The sequence below is a fragment of the Ammodytes marinus genome, assembly GCF_949987685.1.
Source record: "Ammodytes marinus genome assembly, chromosome: 4".
Lineage (NCBI taxonomy): Eukaryota > Metazoa > Chordata > Actinopteri > Uranoscopiformes > Ammodytidae > Ammodytes > Ammodytes marinus.
In genome coordinates this window covers 14,914,825-14,934,528 of record NC_137233.1, presented here as the reverse complement: position 1 = coordinate 14,934,528, position 19,704 = coordinate 14,914,825, and the positions used below count along the sequence as shown (strand labels likewise).

Here is a 19,704-nt window from a genome sequence, read left to right as displayed (position 1 = left end):
GAATGTGAATTTACGTTTGATGGTATTCTCTAATGAGGGGGGAGGGGGGTACTGTCAGTCGCGCAGAATAAGTCACATGGGACACAGACTGTCAGGTCACCTCTCATCAGGAGGGATACAGCAGAGAAAGCAAATCTTCAACAGCAACACACATATTCCGCTTCAAAAGCACACACGCGCACACACTTACTTCATGGCTATGTTTTTCTCACACACACACACACACACACACACACACACACACACACACACACACACACACACACACACACACACACACACACACACACACACACACACACACACACACACACACACACACACACACACACACACACACACACACACACACACACACACACACACACACACACACACACACACACACACACACACCTCCAATCATTTTCTTTACATTGATGAATGTGCATATACATTTGACCGCTGCGCGTCCCGCATCTGCCCGTGTGATGCACCACTGCAGGACGTGGTCTGGTTGCCACTGGCAGTGAGTCTGCCAGTCGACAAGCAGCTTCTGAATGCAGAGATATCGGAGCTCCATCTCCTGAGAAATTATCGCTGTGACCTCTCTCGCACTCCGCCTTTTTTGCCTTTCCATTTCATGTCTCAGATTCCCTGCTCTGATTTGGTTTACTTACATGGAGATGTGATAAAAAAAAAGGTGATTCATGGACCCCCTCTTCCCGTCAGTTTTTACAGCCGACTCGCTCACGATCACTTGCTTTTAGGGTGAAACACTGTCAAATATAACTCCAGCCCTTTCAAAAGGTGCTGTTTACCATTTTGTGAATGCATTTGAATTATGATGTGGAGCTGCTTTTCATGTTAAAAAAGCTGAATGTTCCAAATGGCTTGCATCAAATGAATAGTTCAACAAAGACAGGAACGTGGCTCTGTTTGAAGGTAAAAGAAATTTGCCTGCCAGCTCTTCCATACAAAAATCAGCAGATATCCAAAGCTCCTGACTAAGAAATACAAATAGTCCAGCACATAAATCCCGTGAAACCATAACTTGTTGTCTTTATATTTCTCAGATTAAATCAACAGGTCACAGAATTTAACATAATTGGTTCACGCACTTCAAGTGTTTTCTCACTTTCAAAAGGACGAAACTGTGGAGAACAATCTTATCTTATCTATGGTTTGGTGTGGTGTGTGTTAAGGCAAAGAAAAAATTGGAAAAGGACAGGGGACACATTGCGTCTTGGGTTAAACTAACTTAATTGTTAAGGTTAAGGGCCTGGTACAGCTGGGTAACGACCACCGCCATTGTTAAAACACCAATGACGACTGACAGGAAACAGGAAATGGAGAGTGTTCACCCGAAGCAACGTACAATGTTTTGGTGACCGATCCTCCTTCCTCTGTGGCTTAAATTATTACTTTTTTAAACTGTTGGACAGAGCTAGGATAGCAGTTTCCACCTGTGTTCAGTCTTTGTGCTAAGCTAAGCTAAGCTAAGCTAACCACCTGCTGGTTGTAGCTTCACCTGTGGCATAGGCCTAAATACATAAGAGTGGTGTTTATCTCCTTTTCAAACTCACAGCGAGAAAAGAAAGCAAATGATTGCATTTCCACACATGTCTAATACAACTAGTAGTAGTATCCTGTATTTGATAGCCTGATTAATGCATACCAGCACGGTTTTGGTGACATGTATACGCACATAAATCATGTAAACAAGTGCGTATTCAGATCTTTAAGAAACCTGATCAGAGTGTCGACGACTCCTCTGAAGGACAAAGACACAGAGCGTGACAAAACAGTTATTAAACCGAGAGCAAGCGAGACGATCTCTAGACCGAGCAGAGGGGAAAAGGGGAGACGTGACCATGGAGGGGGTGACAGAGCGAGACGCCAAAATGAAGAAATGCAGAGATGAGAGGATAGAGAAATTCAGGGCTCTGCCAGACCTGACAGAGGATGGAAAGGGGAAAAGAAAGGACAACTCCAAGCAGATAAAACAGATCTGGATGGCTTCTGTTCACGTACGGTAATGACATTGAAAGTTTTTAAGTTTGGTATTTAAAAAAAAGGCTGCTTGTAACGTGTACAATTCTCAATGCCATTTTAAAGCTCCCATATTATACACTTTTCGGTTCTATTATACACCATATTATATGGTCTTAGTGGTCCCTAATACGTTTTTCTTCAATTGTTTGCTGAAAAAAACTTTCAGATAATTTATTGTACTATGCTGATGTTCAGCTAATCTCACAATGGCCTATTTTTTAAAAAGAGCTGCAGCTCCCCTCGTAAATATACAATCTTTGAGCTCCCCCCGCCCCCCTGTCCGGAAGCGAAGCCAGATACGCCTCGCCCTCTGTCTGTTTGTAAACAATGATGACGTATAGCCTGTTAGCACAGTTAGGTTTAGCCTACCCATGAGAAGAACCAAGTCTAGTGCTAGTAACGCACTTTGAACAGTTTGACATGACTTATCCTTGTCTACATGAAAGACTATGTTCATACAGATGCACTGACAGCCACACGCTAATGGAAACGGCATGTTCACAATAAAAATGCTGCAAAAGATGGTGGCTACTGCGAAGCTAGCTCGGGAGCTAGCTGCTAACAATACCACTAAAATCAGTGAAAAAATTATCTTCAAAGTCAGACTTCTTCAGTATACCTTCCAATCCTTTGTCCTATTAAAAACGAGGCATTTCCAGACTGGTGTGGGGAATAGAAATATGTTTTATGAGCAAAAGCTGAATGCTTGTCCCAAAGCTAATAGCTATACACCAGTCAGGCAAAAATACCAATAAAAACATTTATTTCAGTTTCACTGTTTGAAAAAAAGCACAAGTAGCTTCCTATCCGTTGTGTTATTAAAAACGAGGCTGCTGTGGTTAAGATATATTAGTGGATTATGTAACATTCATCATGTTTTGCCATACTACAGGCATCTTGTCGCTTAGCAACAAGCAAACAACATGGGGGTGAAGGAATATTTTTCGAGAGGATCTCGGGGCCGTGGACCAATAAGAAATAGGGGGGTGGACTGCACAGTGGAAGTTTCCAGTTTTTGACGTCAGAAACGGGGAGAATTCTGACTGGAGTATATTGGGTGGAGAGGTGGAGGGTTTCAGAAAAGGGGAGAGTGAGAAAAGGAGAGAGCTTTGGCAGTCTGTAGGCACACCGTAGACCCATAATTATGTTCAAAAACATCGGAAAAGTGCATTTGCACAATATGGGAGCTTTAAATAATGCTGCATTTGAGCCGGGTATCAAGCTGTTGTAAATGAATGTCGAGCACAAGTTTTTAAATTTGCAAACACAGGTGGAAAAGTTAAACTATGACATTGCAATTTAAATCATAAACAAACAAAATAAAAATGTTAATAAGCCTGAGCCTATTAAAACCAGCACAGCATTATTATAATTCCCTCTCTGCATTTAGACTTGAAGTGGATTTTAGGCTGCCAGGGCGAGGAAAATTAGAATAATGAATGGACTGACAAGCAGCAATGAATGTCAATAAGTAGGAGTCAATAAGTTGTTTTATTTACAGCCATTATGAGGTAAATAGGTTACAGGTAAATGTAGTGTTTTAGGGGAAACATTGAAGCTTGTCCTCAGTCTCTGAAAGACAATTGAGGAGTGCAAAAACTGCACTGTCAACTCCAAAGACCAGAAATGTGTGGTTTATAACAAAAAAGACACACACAGGCTATGGATATCTCTCCACAGCTTCTTCATTTCCTCACAATTCAGCCAGTTAAGATAAAGCCGGTAGTAAGAAACAACAGGGCCTCCTCGTGGGAGTTTATTCTGCCAGCCCTACCGATCCTCAGGAAGATGGAGGAGGGAAATTACTATCAACGACACCGGTTTGAAGCAGCCGTGTTGATCAGATAAGACAACATTGTAGCACCATTGGTAAATCAATCAAGGTCACCTTATGCTCCATTTGGTAGTGGGTTTAATTCATTGAGAATGCTTCACCTGTTGCAGAGTTAGCTAACAGCGTTATCACAATCTGAAATATGATTTTTTTCTTCTACGGTTATTCGCCTCTTCTTGTGGTTTCTAACACCCAAAGCTCTGACCTTGATGTCTCGTGCCCTTTTTTCTAGTACACTGTCCCACAGCGCCATCTGCTGGCCTTTAACCCTTCACACCAATGTTAAATAAAAGCCCCAGAATGTAAACAGTGGGCAAGTACTATGTGTTATTTCAAATAACATTAAAGACCCCCCACCAGACAGTCGTGGAAGATGAATTTAGATTCTTTACTCTGTTAGTAAAAGTAGCAATACTGCTCTATAGAAATCCAATAAGTGATGTTAGCTAAATTTTGCCTACTTAAAACTTTCAAAGTAAAATACATCATTATGCAGAACGGCCTTAACAGTTATTTTTTTAATTAAATATATTATTTGATTATAATTACTTTTTAAAAATGTTATATATGACTGGGGAGCAATCAATCAGATTTTACAAGCTGATCATTTAGTGTGTATGGAAGTATGAGCTAGTAAAATCTATTTTTGAGTGGAGGTTGACTTTAACATCTCAAGCATTTTTAGGCTGATTCATTCAACTCAAATGGTAAAAAGATTTGACACATTCAAAGTTGTTACAAAACATCTTCTTTGTTTATTATAAACACACAATTGTAATGCAATTTTTTGGGGGGCTGAATACATCATTGCGTGAGGATTTATTTGTTTTAAAGTGCAACATTATATCCCATATAATTGAAGAAAATAAAAATCAAAACTACTAATGTAATTAATTATCAAAAAACACCGGTCAAAGTTTTGGAAATCTCTATTCACAGGTAATCATGTGCACTCATGCAGGCAGATACCTCAGGGCCAAACCCAGCTTGGCTTACCTCTGGACTGATTCATTTCCACACTTTTCAACAATTTTACCGCTGTCTTTTAGAGCGATGTCATGACTGGATTACCTCTCTCAAGAAACTGTCTTTGTTTTCTCCCTGCTTGGGTTTGGAGCAGCTCTCGCCGGCCCACCCTTGGTAACACTTGCACCGAAACTCAGACTTCATGAGCATTACCTCGCGTGTTCTCATCCGTCCTATAACACTGTAGTTGTGCCCCCCCTCCGGTTTCCTCTCTGACACCACCTTCCACACGGCAGGGTCAAGGTGGAGATAGGCCCGTGAGTTAGGCTCCCTCCTCTGGCATCTGCCCTGAGACGAACACAGGGTCTGGCTGCAAAGAGCGGCCGCTGACGTTACGTTCACCAGGTACGGACCAAGAGTGTCGTCGATGTAGGACTTGACAGCGTCACAAGAGGCCTAAATGTAGGGAATGCAAGAAATAGGGACGCTCCGAAGAATCAGACTCCTTCATCACAGTTTTAAACTATACGCTTGTGATCCCTGTTTAAATTTGTGTATGTATAATCAGTCTGATCAAATTGGCTTTGGCGCTGAGTAGAAGATGTTAAAGGGAGTTTTTTTTTTCTTGTAATGGGATTTGCTTGCATTAAAAGAGTTACAGCACTATGAATCATACTGTATTTGATAAGACATGAACTAAAAAGCAGGGAAGTATCAATGCATTTGGGGACGTTTATGAGAAACAGTTTCAAAACAATCCCTGAGAAGGGAGGGTAAATCTTCAAAACACATTTAGTATATTTAAGTCCACTGAAGGGATCAAGTCCATGTTCTTTTTTAATTAAAAGGCACACACAGCCTTCATCAGGGTGGTGTTTTCCATTCCTATATTAATAGCTATAATCAATGACATGTGACTTATAGATCGCCATATACACTTAGTTAACAAAACAACATGGATATCATATTTGAACAATGGTTCTTACACAATCATCTTGATTGAGAAGAGAAACCTAAAAGTCTGTATTGAAACAAAATGTGAAGATAATTTCACTCCGATAGTGGGCTAATGAATGTACCTTAGTTTGGGAGAAGGTATGGTCGCCCCAAAGCACCAAGCCTGCTGTTCCTAGAGCAGCGCTCTCTCCGACGGTGTAGGCCAGGTGCTCCTGCAGAAGTTAAAAAGAACCCAAGAGGTGAGCAGCAGAACATACAGAGAAACAATTGTGAAAATCTCAAAAGTGCACAAAGCAAAGAAAAGAAAAGCACCCTCCACTTGCCTGAGAGAGGAACTCCAAGGTGTACGTGTAGACGATGCGAGCGTATGGGAACACGGGCTGAGCTCCTGCTGCTCTGGTGGCCTCCAGAATTCTGTGGTGAGTGTAGAGCAGCACCTCTCTGCCCAGGGATCGCAGGTCCTGGCTCAGGTAGATGTCAGGATAAAGAGCAGAGGAAACGTTCCAAAGCCACTGCAGCTGGTCGTTCCTCTTCAGTTCTACGGCCGGACACTCCCCCGTGTAGTTTGTGTGTTCGCGGCTGTAGTAATTGTAGCAGTTTGGGAAACCGTAAAAACCCCACAGCCCGTTGGGTCTTTCCTTCTGGCCCAGTTTCAACGTTTCCTCCATGAATTTCCTCCCGGCTCCCTCAAACTCCGGCCGTGCTGCAGCGTCTACCTGGGCGCGGCTCCAGTCTGGATGCCTGGACCTAATAAGGGTTCTGGACCCTTCCCAGTATACCTGCTTGGTGTCCCAGTTCCTCTCCCATAAAGGTCTCCAGCTCTCCCAGTCCACCACAGCCAGGCCCTGGAAATCCCCGTCAGGGATAATGTTGCGGATATTTTCAGATGCCACTCGGAGGTGTTCGTCCAGACTGGCGTTCTGAGGCACACCACCATTGATCGCCTCCGCTTGGCCAGAGTACCTGGGATACCGGCCAAGCTTTTCAGCGTAAAAGATGGTTATGTTTTCACCCATGAATGTTTGGTTCTGGTTCTGGACGATGCTGAAGGTGCCCAAGTCCAGGTCCACGCCATACTGAGAAAGACAGCTGGCAGTAGGGGCGTTCCAAACTGTGAGGAAAGGTTCCTGGGCAAGGGGTGATGAATATGTTGCAAAGTGTAGTCCTGATACGAGGCCGATCAGATTAAGGAAAAGTGACACCTCAGGGTAAGAGGACCACATCCCTGCAAATAAAGGAAGAGACAGCAAACAGTTTATATCACTCAACTGTGTTTTGAAACTCTTATGAGAGAATATTGCAAAAATTGTTTTCTTCAGACTAAGTTTTTCTAAAGTTGTAGCCTATGCAACTGGAGTCTGAAAAATTTCAAGTTAAAGCTTATTAGTTTTGGGCTTGTTTTATTTCTTCGATTTGCATAACCTGTAAAAGGCACCACCAATTTCAGCTTTGCCGCATATTTGTTATTTCGTCTTTAATCCTCCATGATATTCCAGATGACCACAAATGTAGTTGTGCTGCAGCTATATTGGATCAAGTAGTCTACAGCCTAATGCGATAAAGTCTGTAGAAAACATATATACAATTTCAAACGGTATAACTTACCTACTTAATCACCGGTTTTGTGTGGAACTTTGTGGCCTGAACGTACAGGGAAATGCAACCAGCAGTCATATGATCTGAATTACACATGCAGGAAAAAGGGAAGTACTGCGCCTGGGCTTTCTACCGACCAATAAGAAGTGCGCAGACGTTTTTCTGTAACAACCAATCAGAAGTAGGCACAAAATCTCGAACAACCAATCGCAACCAGTCGAGACATGACGAGCAGGCGGATTTAAAGTCACGTGCGGATTTAAAACCTCGTCCCATCATTATGTACAAAAAAGTTGTTCACTTTGTCTCAATAAAGTCAATGCATGCAGATATACTGTATATGAGGATAATCATCATGCTTGCAGAAAAGATCTGGGTAAGTAAAATAGTATGATTCTGAATGGCTGTCAAGCAAAGCCATACTGTAATGAGTTCTTCCCCCTGCGAATTTAATTGTATGCCGGTAAAAATAACTCTTGGCTTAACAGCACCCTACAATTACATGGGGAGGGGGTTAGAGGCAACTGACCGCAGGATGTGTGTGCCTCCCTGAGGACTAGCTGGATTTTCCTCCCCATCGAGGCCAATGATGACATGTTTTCCCCACGGAAGCTTAACTTTTATTGAATGCAAACACTGAAATCAATACCTGTAATATCTGAAAAGCTCATTTTAAGTTAACTTTGGTGCCCTTTCCTTTGGCATTGTGTTATGTAAAAGAAATTACACAAGGTCCTTGACAAATACGTTTATTTAGGACAACAATTTGAGAAAACAGCAGAAGAAGAAGAAACTTTTTAAATTGTTTGAGCTTCTGATGTAAAACAGCTGATGAAATACAGAATGACTGTTATTTCTTAGCATAAATCCGATAATGTAGTGTTTTGAGAGAAAACTAGTAGTCATCTTTAGGACATAAAAATAAGAAAATATTATATAAAACAGCTACAAATACATTCAAATAAATAGTAACACTGTAATCGCTTCCATAAAAAAACTTAGATGCCAGAAAATCTCATGTAAAAAATTAAAACAATAAGAGAAAAAAAGACAAGGCACTTCAAATATATTGTGCTATTACAGGGTTTCTACAGCTTAAAGCCAGCTAGATTTTGACTTTTGACTGAAGACATTCAAATACCAATCAAGGCCTTATTCTTTGACTAACTTATGCAATGCCTTTTAAGACTTTTTACGTATCTGTAGGAACCCTGTATTACCAGATTCAAGTGCATCAATTCCACTTAAACCATGCAGCTACTGACATACATCAACTCATTCATCCCCCCCCCCCCCCTTCTCTCTTTTGAGAAACATGGAATTTGACACCTTGGGAAACGGTGGCTGTAAGGAGGAAACTGAGAGCAAAATGTAAACACAAAGCCATTTCCAGTGAGCCCTCCGTTGTTTAAAAAAAGACTAATAGTTATAAACAAATATAACTTTCCATAGTGTTTCTTATTAAAACAATGTTTCACTTAGTGTCATCCGTCTACAGCAATCAAAAGGAGGAAAAAAAATCACACTCCTCCTCACTCCGTAAAAATTCTAAACTTGTTGTGCTCCTATATTCAGACGAATAAAAGTGTGGCTTATGTCTACAGTATTTATGGTGGTTTTAAACGAGGAGCAGAGGGATAACCAGTAAGAGGACACATTGCAGAGCTGAGGCCATGGTCTGAGATGCCGCCGCTCTTTGGTGTAGCGGGTCGGTCTGAGCACAGCCCTCTCCCTCGTAGCCACTGTAGCACTGGCACTGGAACTCTGTCTGAAAACTCTTCTTCTCTTCTTCGCTAAGCTCCCCCACTGCTGTCTGCTTGCCCCCCTGGCTGACGATGCTGTGGGTGAGGGGGTTCAGGTGCAAGTAAACATCGCTGTCTGGGTGCTTGCGCAGACAGCGGCCGTGAGAAGCACACAGGGTTTGGCTGCATAGCTCTGCTGCCGTGGAAACGTTGACGAGGTATTGACTCAGCGGACCCCGCAGATACACATTCAGGTCGGAGCAGCTGGTCTGGAAAGGAGAAAAAAAGAAAAAGAAATCTACAGTCATCACTCAGCTATAGGTCGGAATGCACAGTCTGCACATCCTAAACCCTAAAGTGGGACCCTAAAACACTGAAAACCTGCCCATTGTTTGAATACACATTAATCATGATTGTGAGGTTCAGGGTTGTTGTGACTTTTATAGACGTAAACCGCCACAACTTTCTGGTGTGATACTCAGTGGTGGATAAAAAATATTCAGATTATGCCTTGTGGAATGTTGTAATTTCATGATCTAAATATAGTAACAGTTTACAGCATTCAAAATGTATCCGTTTTGAAAAGTAAAACAATGCGAATTAATATTATTGTTATATTATTGGATTTTTGTTACAGATTGATTTATGTGCAAGCAGCTTTATAATGTTAAAAGAGATTGACTGGAGTTTTAAGAATGTTATATACTGCTGCATAAATGAACAATGTATTTTAATAATTATATTAAGTACATTACTTGAGGAAACACATAGGTAAATTCCACTGTTGGAAATAGTAAGGGGCCTTATAACTAAAACATATTGTGATTATGTATTATTAAGGCAATAACTTAACTTTTTACCACCATTAATCCTCACTACTTTGAAAGGATCGTCCAATTGAATTAAATGGGACCTGTAACTGTACAACAAAGATGCAAAGACTACAACGCAAATCTTTAAAGCTATATATATATATATATATATATATATATATATATATATATATATATATTTCTTCTACATGGCACCATATTCACATCCAATGTAAGATGTGCTGATTTATCCAAAACAAACAAAAACGCAGGAAGAATACAACAGGTTTTCAAAAAATAACCATTAGTTACCAAACGACTGTGCACAGTGAGTGCACACATGACTGACAAGAGCAGCGGCTTTTTTACCACATGAGAACTTAAGGGGCACTTTACACTGTGAAAACGTGACAGTTTTCCAGTTTTTGGTTTAAAAAAAAACCCCGTTCAGACACAATTTATCTGACATCTTCACCCGTACACAAGTTTTCAGAGGAAACGGGCCGAAATCGCTGTAGCAGCAGTGCCAAGCCAATAGTCAGCGGTGACACAGCCTAGTAGATAGCTCTTCCGGTACAATTTGATGCATAAAACCTTACTGTAACCGAAAATTAATGCCACTAACGTTCATAAAGCGGTTGGTGTAAGCTTGGGGTTACAAATATTGTAAAAGACAAGCTTTCTGTCCTCTTATTTCACCGCATTGAACTCGTAAAAACAGAAGACTTGCTGATAGTGAAGGGGCTTTGTGAGCGGATACCTTCCTGTTAGGCGTACTTCAAAATAAAAGTCAACTCACGTGTGTCCAGTGAAATGCTATTAATGTTTAGTCAGTGAAATGCTTTTACTTTGAAGCCGTAGCCTTAATGCTCCTTTTGTTGAACAGTAGCCGCTAGCTTAACCGCAGCACGCTGATAGTGTTTTTAATGTAGAGAGAGCCGTGTCCCTGGCATATAGAAGTGACACACGTTTATTTAGCTAGAAAAACAGGCAGAGCACAAATCTTTCCCCAGCCAAAGTGGCGGGTGGTCTCAATAACTTACTGCGGTAATCGCTTGGACTAAATTGGCGAGTGTTAGCCTATATTTTAGCGCTGTACGACACTCTCCGCTGATCACAGTGATGGTGCCCTGGAGACACCGTTCATGTTGTCTTCTAACTTCATAACTCGATCGCTTGTGGGTATTTTGACAGCAAATGTTATAGACTACGCATGTGTGAGGGTGGAGCCGTGACGTCAGCGTTATCAGGGGAAATGGTTTCGGTGTTTACAGGAAACCAAAACCGTTAAGTTTTCCAAAAAATCCTCCCTGGGAGGTGATCTCAAAAACCTGCGGTTTCATGCCTGCGTTTGCTGCTTTCCTGTAAATGATATAGTGCAACCGCGGGAATCTTTCCGCGTTTGCACTGTTTCGTGTTGTCGTGTAAAGTGCCCCTGAGTTTGTGTTTGGCTGATTAATGAGTTTCTTTCATAATTAGTGTGTGGGTTGCATACGTTGCTGCTCGCATAAGCTGCGTCTCCCCACAGGATGATTCCAGCTGCTCCCAGAGCAACACTCTCCCCGATGGTGGAGACCAGGTCAGTCTGTGAATAGAAGAGACAGCACTTTAACAATATCACATTTAAGTTAACCTTTTCAACACTTTCACAGGTCAAAGACAGGCAATATGCACTGTTGAGTATCACTATCACAGGGTCAAAATGTTCATGAGGCAATAGAGCTACTGTATGTGAGTCAGGCTACGAAAGCACCGCCTCTTATCTGTTCTGTCTTCCATAGGAAAGCATTCTATAGGGTGTGAGCGAGATTTTCAACTTGACCAACACCCATCCTGCCCCCAACTCAGCACAAATGAGAGGTATACGGGTGGCTGTCTGCTACTACAACAGGAAAGACTGTTGCTGCCGATAAGGAAAAGTCGAGAGCTATAGCTCCATGCAGCATGCACTGATCACAGGGAGAGACAGAAGCCGAGTGCTGAATGTTAGATCAACAGTGTGATTGAGAGACAAAAAAAGGTCCATATCCTCTGCTTTCAAAATGTATGTCATCACATAAGTCATTGAAAGAATTCACCAGAACAGTGAAGAAAAAGTTGCAAAAATACATTTCAGGAAAAGAAACCAAAGAGAGTGTCACCTCTGTCAGCTGTTCCAAGGAGTTGGCGTAGGTGGGCCGGGTGTACACAAAGACCGGACGTGCCAAGCCATCGCCCGACGAAGCCAAGCGCATCCCCTCCTTCACTCTGTTCCGGACAAACTGACGTCCGGAGACCGAGGAACGCAGCTTCAGGCCCATGTAGATGGAAGGGAAGAGGGCCGTGCTCTCGGTCCACAGCCATTTGAGCTTCTCGTTGCGGGCCACTTCTACGTCAGGACAGCGGCCTGTGTAGTTCTCCAGCGTGCGCCTGTAGTCGTGGTTGTAGCAGTCGGGGAAAAGGTAGAAGCCCCACAGCTGGTTGGGCCTCAGGCTCTTGGCGTACCTCAGCGTCTCCAGCATGAACTTCCTGGCAGACATCTCAAACTCCTGCTGGGCCACTTTAGCCACCTGTTCCGGAGGCCAGGTTAGATTCTTCTGACGCACCAGCTCACGAGAATTTCTACGATAGATGTCTTTGGATTCCCAGTTGCGTATCCAAAGTGGGCGCCACTCCTCCCAGTCAATAACTGCCAGACCCTTGGCCCCCCGTTCCCTTATATACCTCTGCACTCCCTCGGGCATCTTCTCCAGGTGCTGCGTGAGGCTGGCCACCTGTGGAAGCCCCCCGTTCACAGGCGTTCCATCCGCCTCAAAGTGGGGGTACAAGCCCAAGCGGTCCTTATAGAAGATGGTGAGGTTCTGTCTGACAAAGCCCTCAGTGGGCGAGGCCACAATTTGGAATTGGCCCAGCTGAAAGCGAATGCCATGCCGCGGGGCACAGTCCTCAGTCGGGGCATTCCAAGCCAGGAGCAGAGGCTTCTGGGAATACAGTGGCCATCTCGTGGGTTTCAATCCCAGAGAACAGACGCCGTCCCACAGCAGCCAAATCAGCAGCAATGCTCTCCAGTCAGGCAGAGTCCAGTACAACATGTCTTCAGATGTGAATCCACAGACAGGACTGTCACACTCTGCTCTACAAGTCACACAAGAGATTCAAATTTAGATGTTTAGTTTACATTTCAAATAAGAGTCAGTCCTGCGCTGTGTTTCCAAAGGCTACTTGGAGATGATAGTATGCTTTGAACTTAATAAATGTAGTTTATAATTTATATTATTATGTAATTATAAGAACACATTAGTCACTGTCTCTCTGTTGCTAAATAATTCACATAGGAGAGGTTGAATGTAGAGTGCTTGTCTGATAAGTGACAGTTCTAAATTCAGATCCTGAAAATACAGTGAATACTTTTTGCACTTCATGTATGCTACTAACACAGGTTAGGTTATTAATGGCAAATGTTACTTATGCTCTTCCTAGTTCTTCAACTTCAAACCTTTGTCTTACAGTTAACAAAAACAGGTTTTGGTCTTTCTTTCAGCAATGACTGAAACACAACGTCACAGCAGCTGGACAAACTTACCTTTCCTGGCAGACCGAGGAAGCATTCCCAAAAAAACAGAAGCCAGCTACTTCAAGCCACTCTTTTTTTTCTTTCTTTTGGGTGCTGCCTCAGAACAAATTGGTAAAGTTCAAAATGAGCATTGCTTTCGAGGAATAAGAAAAGAACACTTGTTGAATTTACGCAGGCATGTGTTGCTAGTTCAGTGTCTCCTAAGCTTCGCTCTCGCGCTGTGTCCGAGAAGTAAAGTTCAGTTGCCCCCTGCGATGTTGTCAGTTGCTGGCCGCTGTTCCGAGTGCCAGACCACTTTCAGGATGTTCCATTCAGAGTGGGAAGGGGGGGGGGGAGGAGTGGCGAAACATCCTATGAGACTTCCCCTCGCTGTGCCTAAATGTGTTGCAGCGACGTATTTCGTCACGTCGAGCCCACACGTAGGCCTATCTTTAGGCTACGTAACTGAGTGAATTTGAACTTTGATTTAATTATGTTTCCTTTAAAAAGATTTCTTCCCCTGTTCCATTCACAGCGCTGAGTGAGTCAGTCCATGAAGTTTGCCACTGCCGCCGCTGTGAAACAGATACACTGTAACCATCAAGATTCATACAAGGTCAGAGCGGCCACTGTGTCACATCCCTAAAAATAAGATCACTGTGTTCCCGTGACCTTTCAGCTAGGCTACATTACAATCACATATAGCTTATTTATAAATGCGTTTAGGAAATGTGTGATAACTTTGTTGAAGTTAGAAGTCCCCAGCACACCTGAAACCTAGTAGGCTTTGTTATTACTGTCCAACATCCATCCATATACAAAAATATCCTTGCTTATAGGCTACTTAGCCTATAACAATATCCCCTAGGGCTATCTTAATATAGGCCTAAGCCTTTATCAATAACAATATCCCCTAGGGCTATCTTAATATAGGCCTAAGCCTTTATCAATATCAATAGCAATTTAATGGTGTGGCTTTTCGAGGTTAATGCCTACTTTAAACACTCTTTGCTTCTAGATCATTATCTATGATATCGAAATTAAGCAAAATATCCATGATTTTCAGTTAAATGTGGTGGACATACATAAACATACAAACATACAATAGTCCTACGTTCATTTGAAACATAGTAATGTTCAAGTTTGATACCACAAAACGGCGCTGTTTACATTAGGTCTATTAAAATACTGCTTACACATATTACTGCCTCGGTCACACTTGACAGTATGAGATACTTCATAATGAGTGCATTTTATGGTAATTCAAAAGTAAAACATTGCATAGCCTACTGGTTTGTGACTTGATGTACTGTACTCTTACATTTCCGTTTTGCCACTTGAGTGAAGGGCTTTAATGTTTTTTTTTCACAAATGCTCCGGCGAACTTCAGACAGCGGGCAGAAGGCATCTGGCATGCAGATGTCACTGCTGCCCGAGGCATGTGATGACAGCCACTGGCAATGGCTGAGGGAAGTAACCAAGAACAACATGCCATCATGTTGCCAAGTGCAGCAGATAAGAAGGTGCAGAGGAACCGAGCTGGGTTGTTTGGCACAAGTGATAATGGCCATGGGAGAAGATGGTAGAGGCCATGCACTGACACAGAATTAACCAAATTTAAGAACCTATTAAATTGACCCATAATGGAGGCAGAAAATCTGTGTGTGAATAGCATCAAATGTGTTTCTGTCACCACTAGTGGGGTGTGTGTAGTGGATAAGTGAGTTTTGAACAAAGATACACGTGAGCTCTAGGATGTCTGAGCACATGATTGGGGTGAGGTGGAGGCCTGGAAGTGAGATGATTTCCTGTGTCAGAGTACATTCCGCTGTTTGTTTTCTGAGCTTTGCTGACTCACCTCACCATGTCACCGCCCCCTCCCTCCCCACACTCTCCCCCATTATTTCTGCGTGTGTTTAAGGAAAGTGTCGAGCATGAACGACCCATGTGAATGCTGAGGGAGGGGGAAAGGAACAAAGGAATGGCTTGGCTTCCCCCCAATCTCGCCCCTTCGACCTCTGCCTCGTGAACATTGCATCAGCAGAAGTCAGGGACCGTCAGGAAACCAAAAACAATGGCAGGGAAACTGGAAAACACACCCTGCAAACCTTCGCTTTGTGTTGCGCACACTTCATGAATTACGACGCAATTGGTTAATCGTGTGAATGGTTCAAATTGGACAGTGGAAATTACACTGGAACAATTGGGTTTGACCTTAATGAACTACTTCATTTGGCTTGATTCTACGAACCCAAAATAACACTTCATTTTTAGAATAGATTAAAATATGGCAGAGAAGTAGGGGATAACGGGGTAATCTGAGCCACTTTTTACATTTGCTCCCCTCTAAGCGAGCTAAAATGATTTATCACTCAAATTTACACATTTCCCATTAATTCAGGGTGTTTCCTAGAAATGGGCATTAGAATAATTTTTTCAAGACAAAGGGCAGTGAAAATATGATTGTTTTAAAAAAAGTTGTCATGTGGCTCACTTTACCCCAGCTGTGGAGTAAACTGAGACAGACCAGAAAAATCAAGGGGGTAAAGTGAACCACTTACTCTTTCCACTCTGAAACTACCATAACAAAACATATTGTAACTAATGACTAACAACTAATGTCGGACTAGTAAAAGAATGATGGGGTTTGGTCAATTAAGCAAAGCAAATTTTCTAAACACTTGAAAGTAACTCTGAACAAAATCAAATACAACATATTATAATTCAAAAGGTTTTAATAAGATTCAAATGACAGATAGAACTAGTTAGATTAGAACACAGTCTGGGGGTCAGAATACAGGACCCTTAGAGCCAGCTTGTGTCTGGGAGTCAAAGCATAGGAAAATCAGAACTAGCAAGAACAGCCTGGGACTCAGAACACAGGAGAAGACCCAACTGGATTATAACATCAGCCTGTCATACTCTACAACTAGGCCTACTCTACATTCCAGCCCTGAAGGTTATACAGGGAAAGATGAGAAGGTGCTCTTTCCGTGTGGTTGCCCCAGGTTGTCTTCCTGGTGTATTTCCTTGGCATGATGGCTTTTCTACAATGTGTATGACATTAAAATAAAACATATGTTATGTAATATTACATTAAAATGTGTTTAAGACTAAACTTAACTTGTGCCTCATGGTGGGGGGAAGTGAGACAGTGGCTCACTTTCCCCCACAGCATTTGGCTCACTTTCCCCCACCACCACAATTTGAGAAAAAAACTACCTCTCTTAGCATTTCAGGCTAATCTTTAGCTAATATCATCACATGGTTTTTATATGTTGGTAGTTCATCAACACGTATGATAGAAGTTTTTCTACGTGAATACATTTGCTTTGGCACAACAGTTGATTAAGTTGACAGCAAGAAAATTTACTTTTACATGCAAAATACCTATTTTGGTGAAAAAAACATGCTTACCACAGCACCATGAGGTCCTTTCTTTCAGGGCCATGGGGAAATGAGAGGGGCTTGAAAACATATATCTCACATGACCACAAATGTTTTCCGTTGCCTAGATACAGGGGGTGGCTCACATTACCCGATGCCTCAGATTCCCCCGTTCTCCCCTATCTCACATGACCACAAATGTTTTCCGTTGCCTAGATACAGGGGGTGGCTCACATTACCCGATGCCTCAGATTCCCCCGTTCTCCCCTACCTAAAGTACCCCAAAATACTAGAAACAAAAAACTCGGCCATCAATTTCCATAGAGCATTCTTTCGTGTGTGTGTATGATCACACACTATACCCCAGAGAAAAGTAACATAATCCAACTGTACATGTAGATACAACACAGGAAGCACTACTGTTTGACTTTAAACAGATTCACTGTGGACTCTTGAGAAAACAATATATCTCTTTTGTTGCTCATAATTCAAAGCATATTTTAGTTCTAAATCGATACTGATCATTGATAATGACTCTCAACCACAGCCAAATGGACGACATTTCCCCTCTTCCAAACATTGCAGACATCACAGAGCTCGCTGTATAGATCAAAACAGTGTGACACAGCGTCATGTATATGAAGAACATACATTTTTATGGCTTCATCAGAAAAGGTTCATCCTCGTAACGCAGGCAGGACTGTTTGCTCAACATCAAAGGCCTGTGGAGAGGAAACACATCAAAGTGAGTGACCTCTGGCCCAAAAAAACTCCCAACCACATTCCACACAATTACAGACACCGGGGAATGCCTGCAAAGGAAGCCCTACCCATTTATTGTTGGGATTGGTCTATGCGTGTTGAAATATGTTTACATTGCCATTAACATTTGATATTGTGCCAGCTTGCAGTGTTGGCCTCTAAGAGTCATAAATTGAGCCTTTGAGCATTTTTCCCAGACAAAATATGCTAACATCTTCAGGCTTTCTTTGGTTTTAAGAGCATGAGATTATCCATTTAGGTATAGAGTAAAAATATGATACACCATACTCACTGAAATCAGATCAGGTATATTTCTCTGCTGCCCTCTAGGGGTGGCATACTGTACATATCATGAAGGTGTAGATTCATTGTTTTAGTCTGACATTAAAATCTCCATCTCTGCATAATGGCGGAAATGAGCAGGTAAAAATAAAAACAGCACACGGCACAGCAGACACAGCTCAACTCAGCGGACTGAAAGTCCATTAAAGGCCTACTTCACCGGTTGGAATATGAAGGTGTATTATTGAACTCGGAGATCCTATGAAGTATAAATGTGCAAAGAAAATTAAAATCGGATCATCCTAGCCTGAGAAAAGGCAGAAAGAGTGTTTTATGGTCTCACTGTCTAACCCTACATTTCTCTTTCTGTGACATCACAGAAAGAGAAATGTAGGGTTAGACAGTGAGACCATAAAACACTCTTGGCATTTTTTAAAGTGACCACTTGATTGAATGCATTCTCAAATCAGTCCATTCACTTCAAGCAAACTCAAAGCATTGTGTCATAAACACAAGTGTTCTTTCTAAAAAAAAATTAAGGTTCTTTCAGTAGAGCTGGTAAGCAACATGTGCAATATGAGGATCGAGCCAGCAGCCGGCTAGCTTAGCTTTGATAGACATGTAAACAGAGGGAAGAACAGCTAACCTGGCTCTGTTAATCCACCAACTGGCACCTTTAAAGCTCATTCATTAATTAATTAAAGGTGGTCAGCAATTCTGGAGAACCCAGGCTCAGTACACGCGTGTACATTATCTCACAAAACTGAGTACACCCATCACATTTCTTCAAATATTTAATTATTTCTTTTCATGGGAACACTGAAGAAATGACACTTTTGATACCATGTAAAGTAGTCAGTGTACAGCTTGTAGCCTATAACTGTGTAAATGTACTGTCGCCTCAAAATAATTCGACACAAAGCCATTAATGTCTAAACTGATGGCAACAAAAGTGAGTACACCCCAAAGTGAAAATGTCCAAATTGGGCCCAAAGTGTCAATATTTTGTGTGGCCACCATTAGTTTCCAGCACTGCCTTAACCCTCTTGGGCATGGAGTTCACCAGGGCTTCACAGGTTGCCACTGGAATCCTCTTCCACTCATTCATGACAACATCACAGAGCTGGTGGATACAAGAGACCTCGCACTCCTCCATCTTCCGTTTGAGGATGCCCCACAGATGCTCAATAGGGTTTAGGTCTGGAAACATGCTTGGCCAGTCCATCACCTTTACCCTCAGCTTCTTTAGCAAGGCAGTGGTCATCTTGGAGGTGTGTTTGGGGTCGTTATCATGTTGCAATACTGCCCTGCAGCCCAGTGTACGAAGGGAGGGAATCATGCTCAGCTTCAGTATGGCAAAGTACATGTTTGCATTCAATGAACTATAGCTCCCCAGTGCTGGCAGCACTCATGCAGCCCCAGCCCATGACACTCCCACCACCATGCTTGACTGCAAGCAAGAAGACACACTTGTTTTTTGTTACTCCTCACCTGGTTGCCGCCACACACGCTTGACCCCATCGGAACCGAATATGTTTATCTTGGTCTCATTAGACCACGCACATGGTTCCAGTAATCCATGTCCTTAGTTCGCTTGTATTCAGCAAACTGTTTGCGGGCTTTCTTGTGCATCATCTTTAGAATAGGTTTCCTTCTGGGACGACAGCCATGCAGACCAGTATGATGCCGTGTGCGGCGTATGGTCTGAGCATCCTCAAACAGAAGGTGGAGGAGCGCAAGGTCTCTAATATCCACCAGCTCTGTGATGTTGTTATGAATGAGTGGAAGAGGATTCCAGTG

General features: G+C 42.4%; 2 protein-coding genes across 3 annotated transcripts; both read right to left on the bottom strand.

Annotated features, from left to right (window-relative positions):
* Positions 1-4,662: 4,662 nt before the first annotated feature.
* On the bottom strand, positions 4,663-7,450 carry hyal1 (hyaluronidase 1). 2 transcript variants are annotated; one of them, XM_080026742.1, is made up of 4 exons: positions 7,397-7,450; positions 6,115-7,016; positions 5,914-6,003; positions 4,663-5,290 (listed from the first exon to the last, which is right to left on the bottom strand). In XM_080026742.1, the coding sequence occupies exons 2-4, from the start codon at positions 7,012-7,014 to the stop codon at positions 4,925-4,927; spliced, it is 1,356 nt and encodes a 451-aa protein (XP_079882868.1). In that variant the 5' UTR covers positions 7,015-7,016; positions 7,397-7,450; the 3' UTR covers positions 4,663-4,924. The 2 variants fall into 2 exon arrangements, with proteins under 2 accessions (XP_079882868.1, XP_079882869.1); XM_080026743.1 differs by having other exon boundaries at positions 7,401-7,428.
* Positions 7,451-8,133: 683 nt separating this feature from the next.
* hyal2a (hyaluronidase 2a) lies at positions 8,134-13,763 on the bottom strand. The gene is made up of 4 exons (XM_080026908.1): positions 13,504-13,763; positions 12,083-13,055; positions 11,437-11,526; positions 8,134-9,398 (listed from the first exon to the last, which is right to left on the bottom strand). Exons 2-4 carry the CDS (start codon positions 13,010-13,012, stop codon positions 9,006-9,008), a joined length of 1,413 nt encoding a protein of 470 aa, XP_079883034.1. The 5' UTR covers positions 13,013-13,055; positions 13,504-13,763; the 3' UTR covers positions 8,134-9,005.
* Between the last annotated feature and the right edge of the window lie 5,941 nt (positions 13,764-19,704).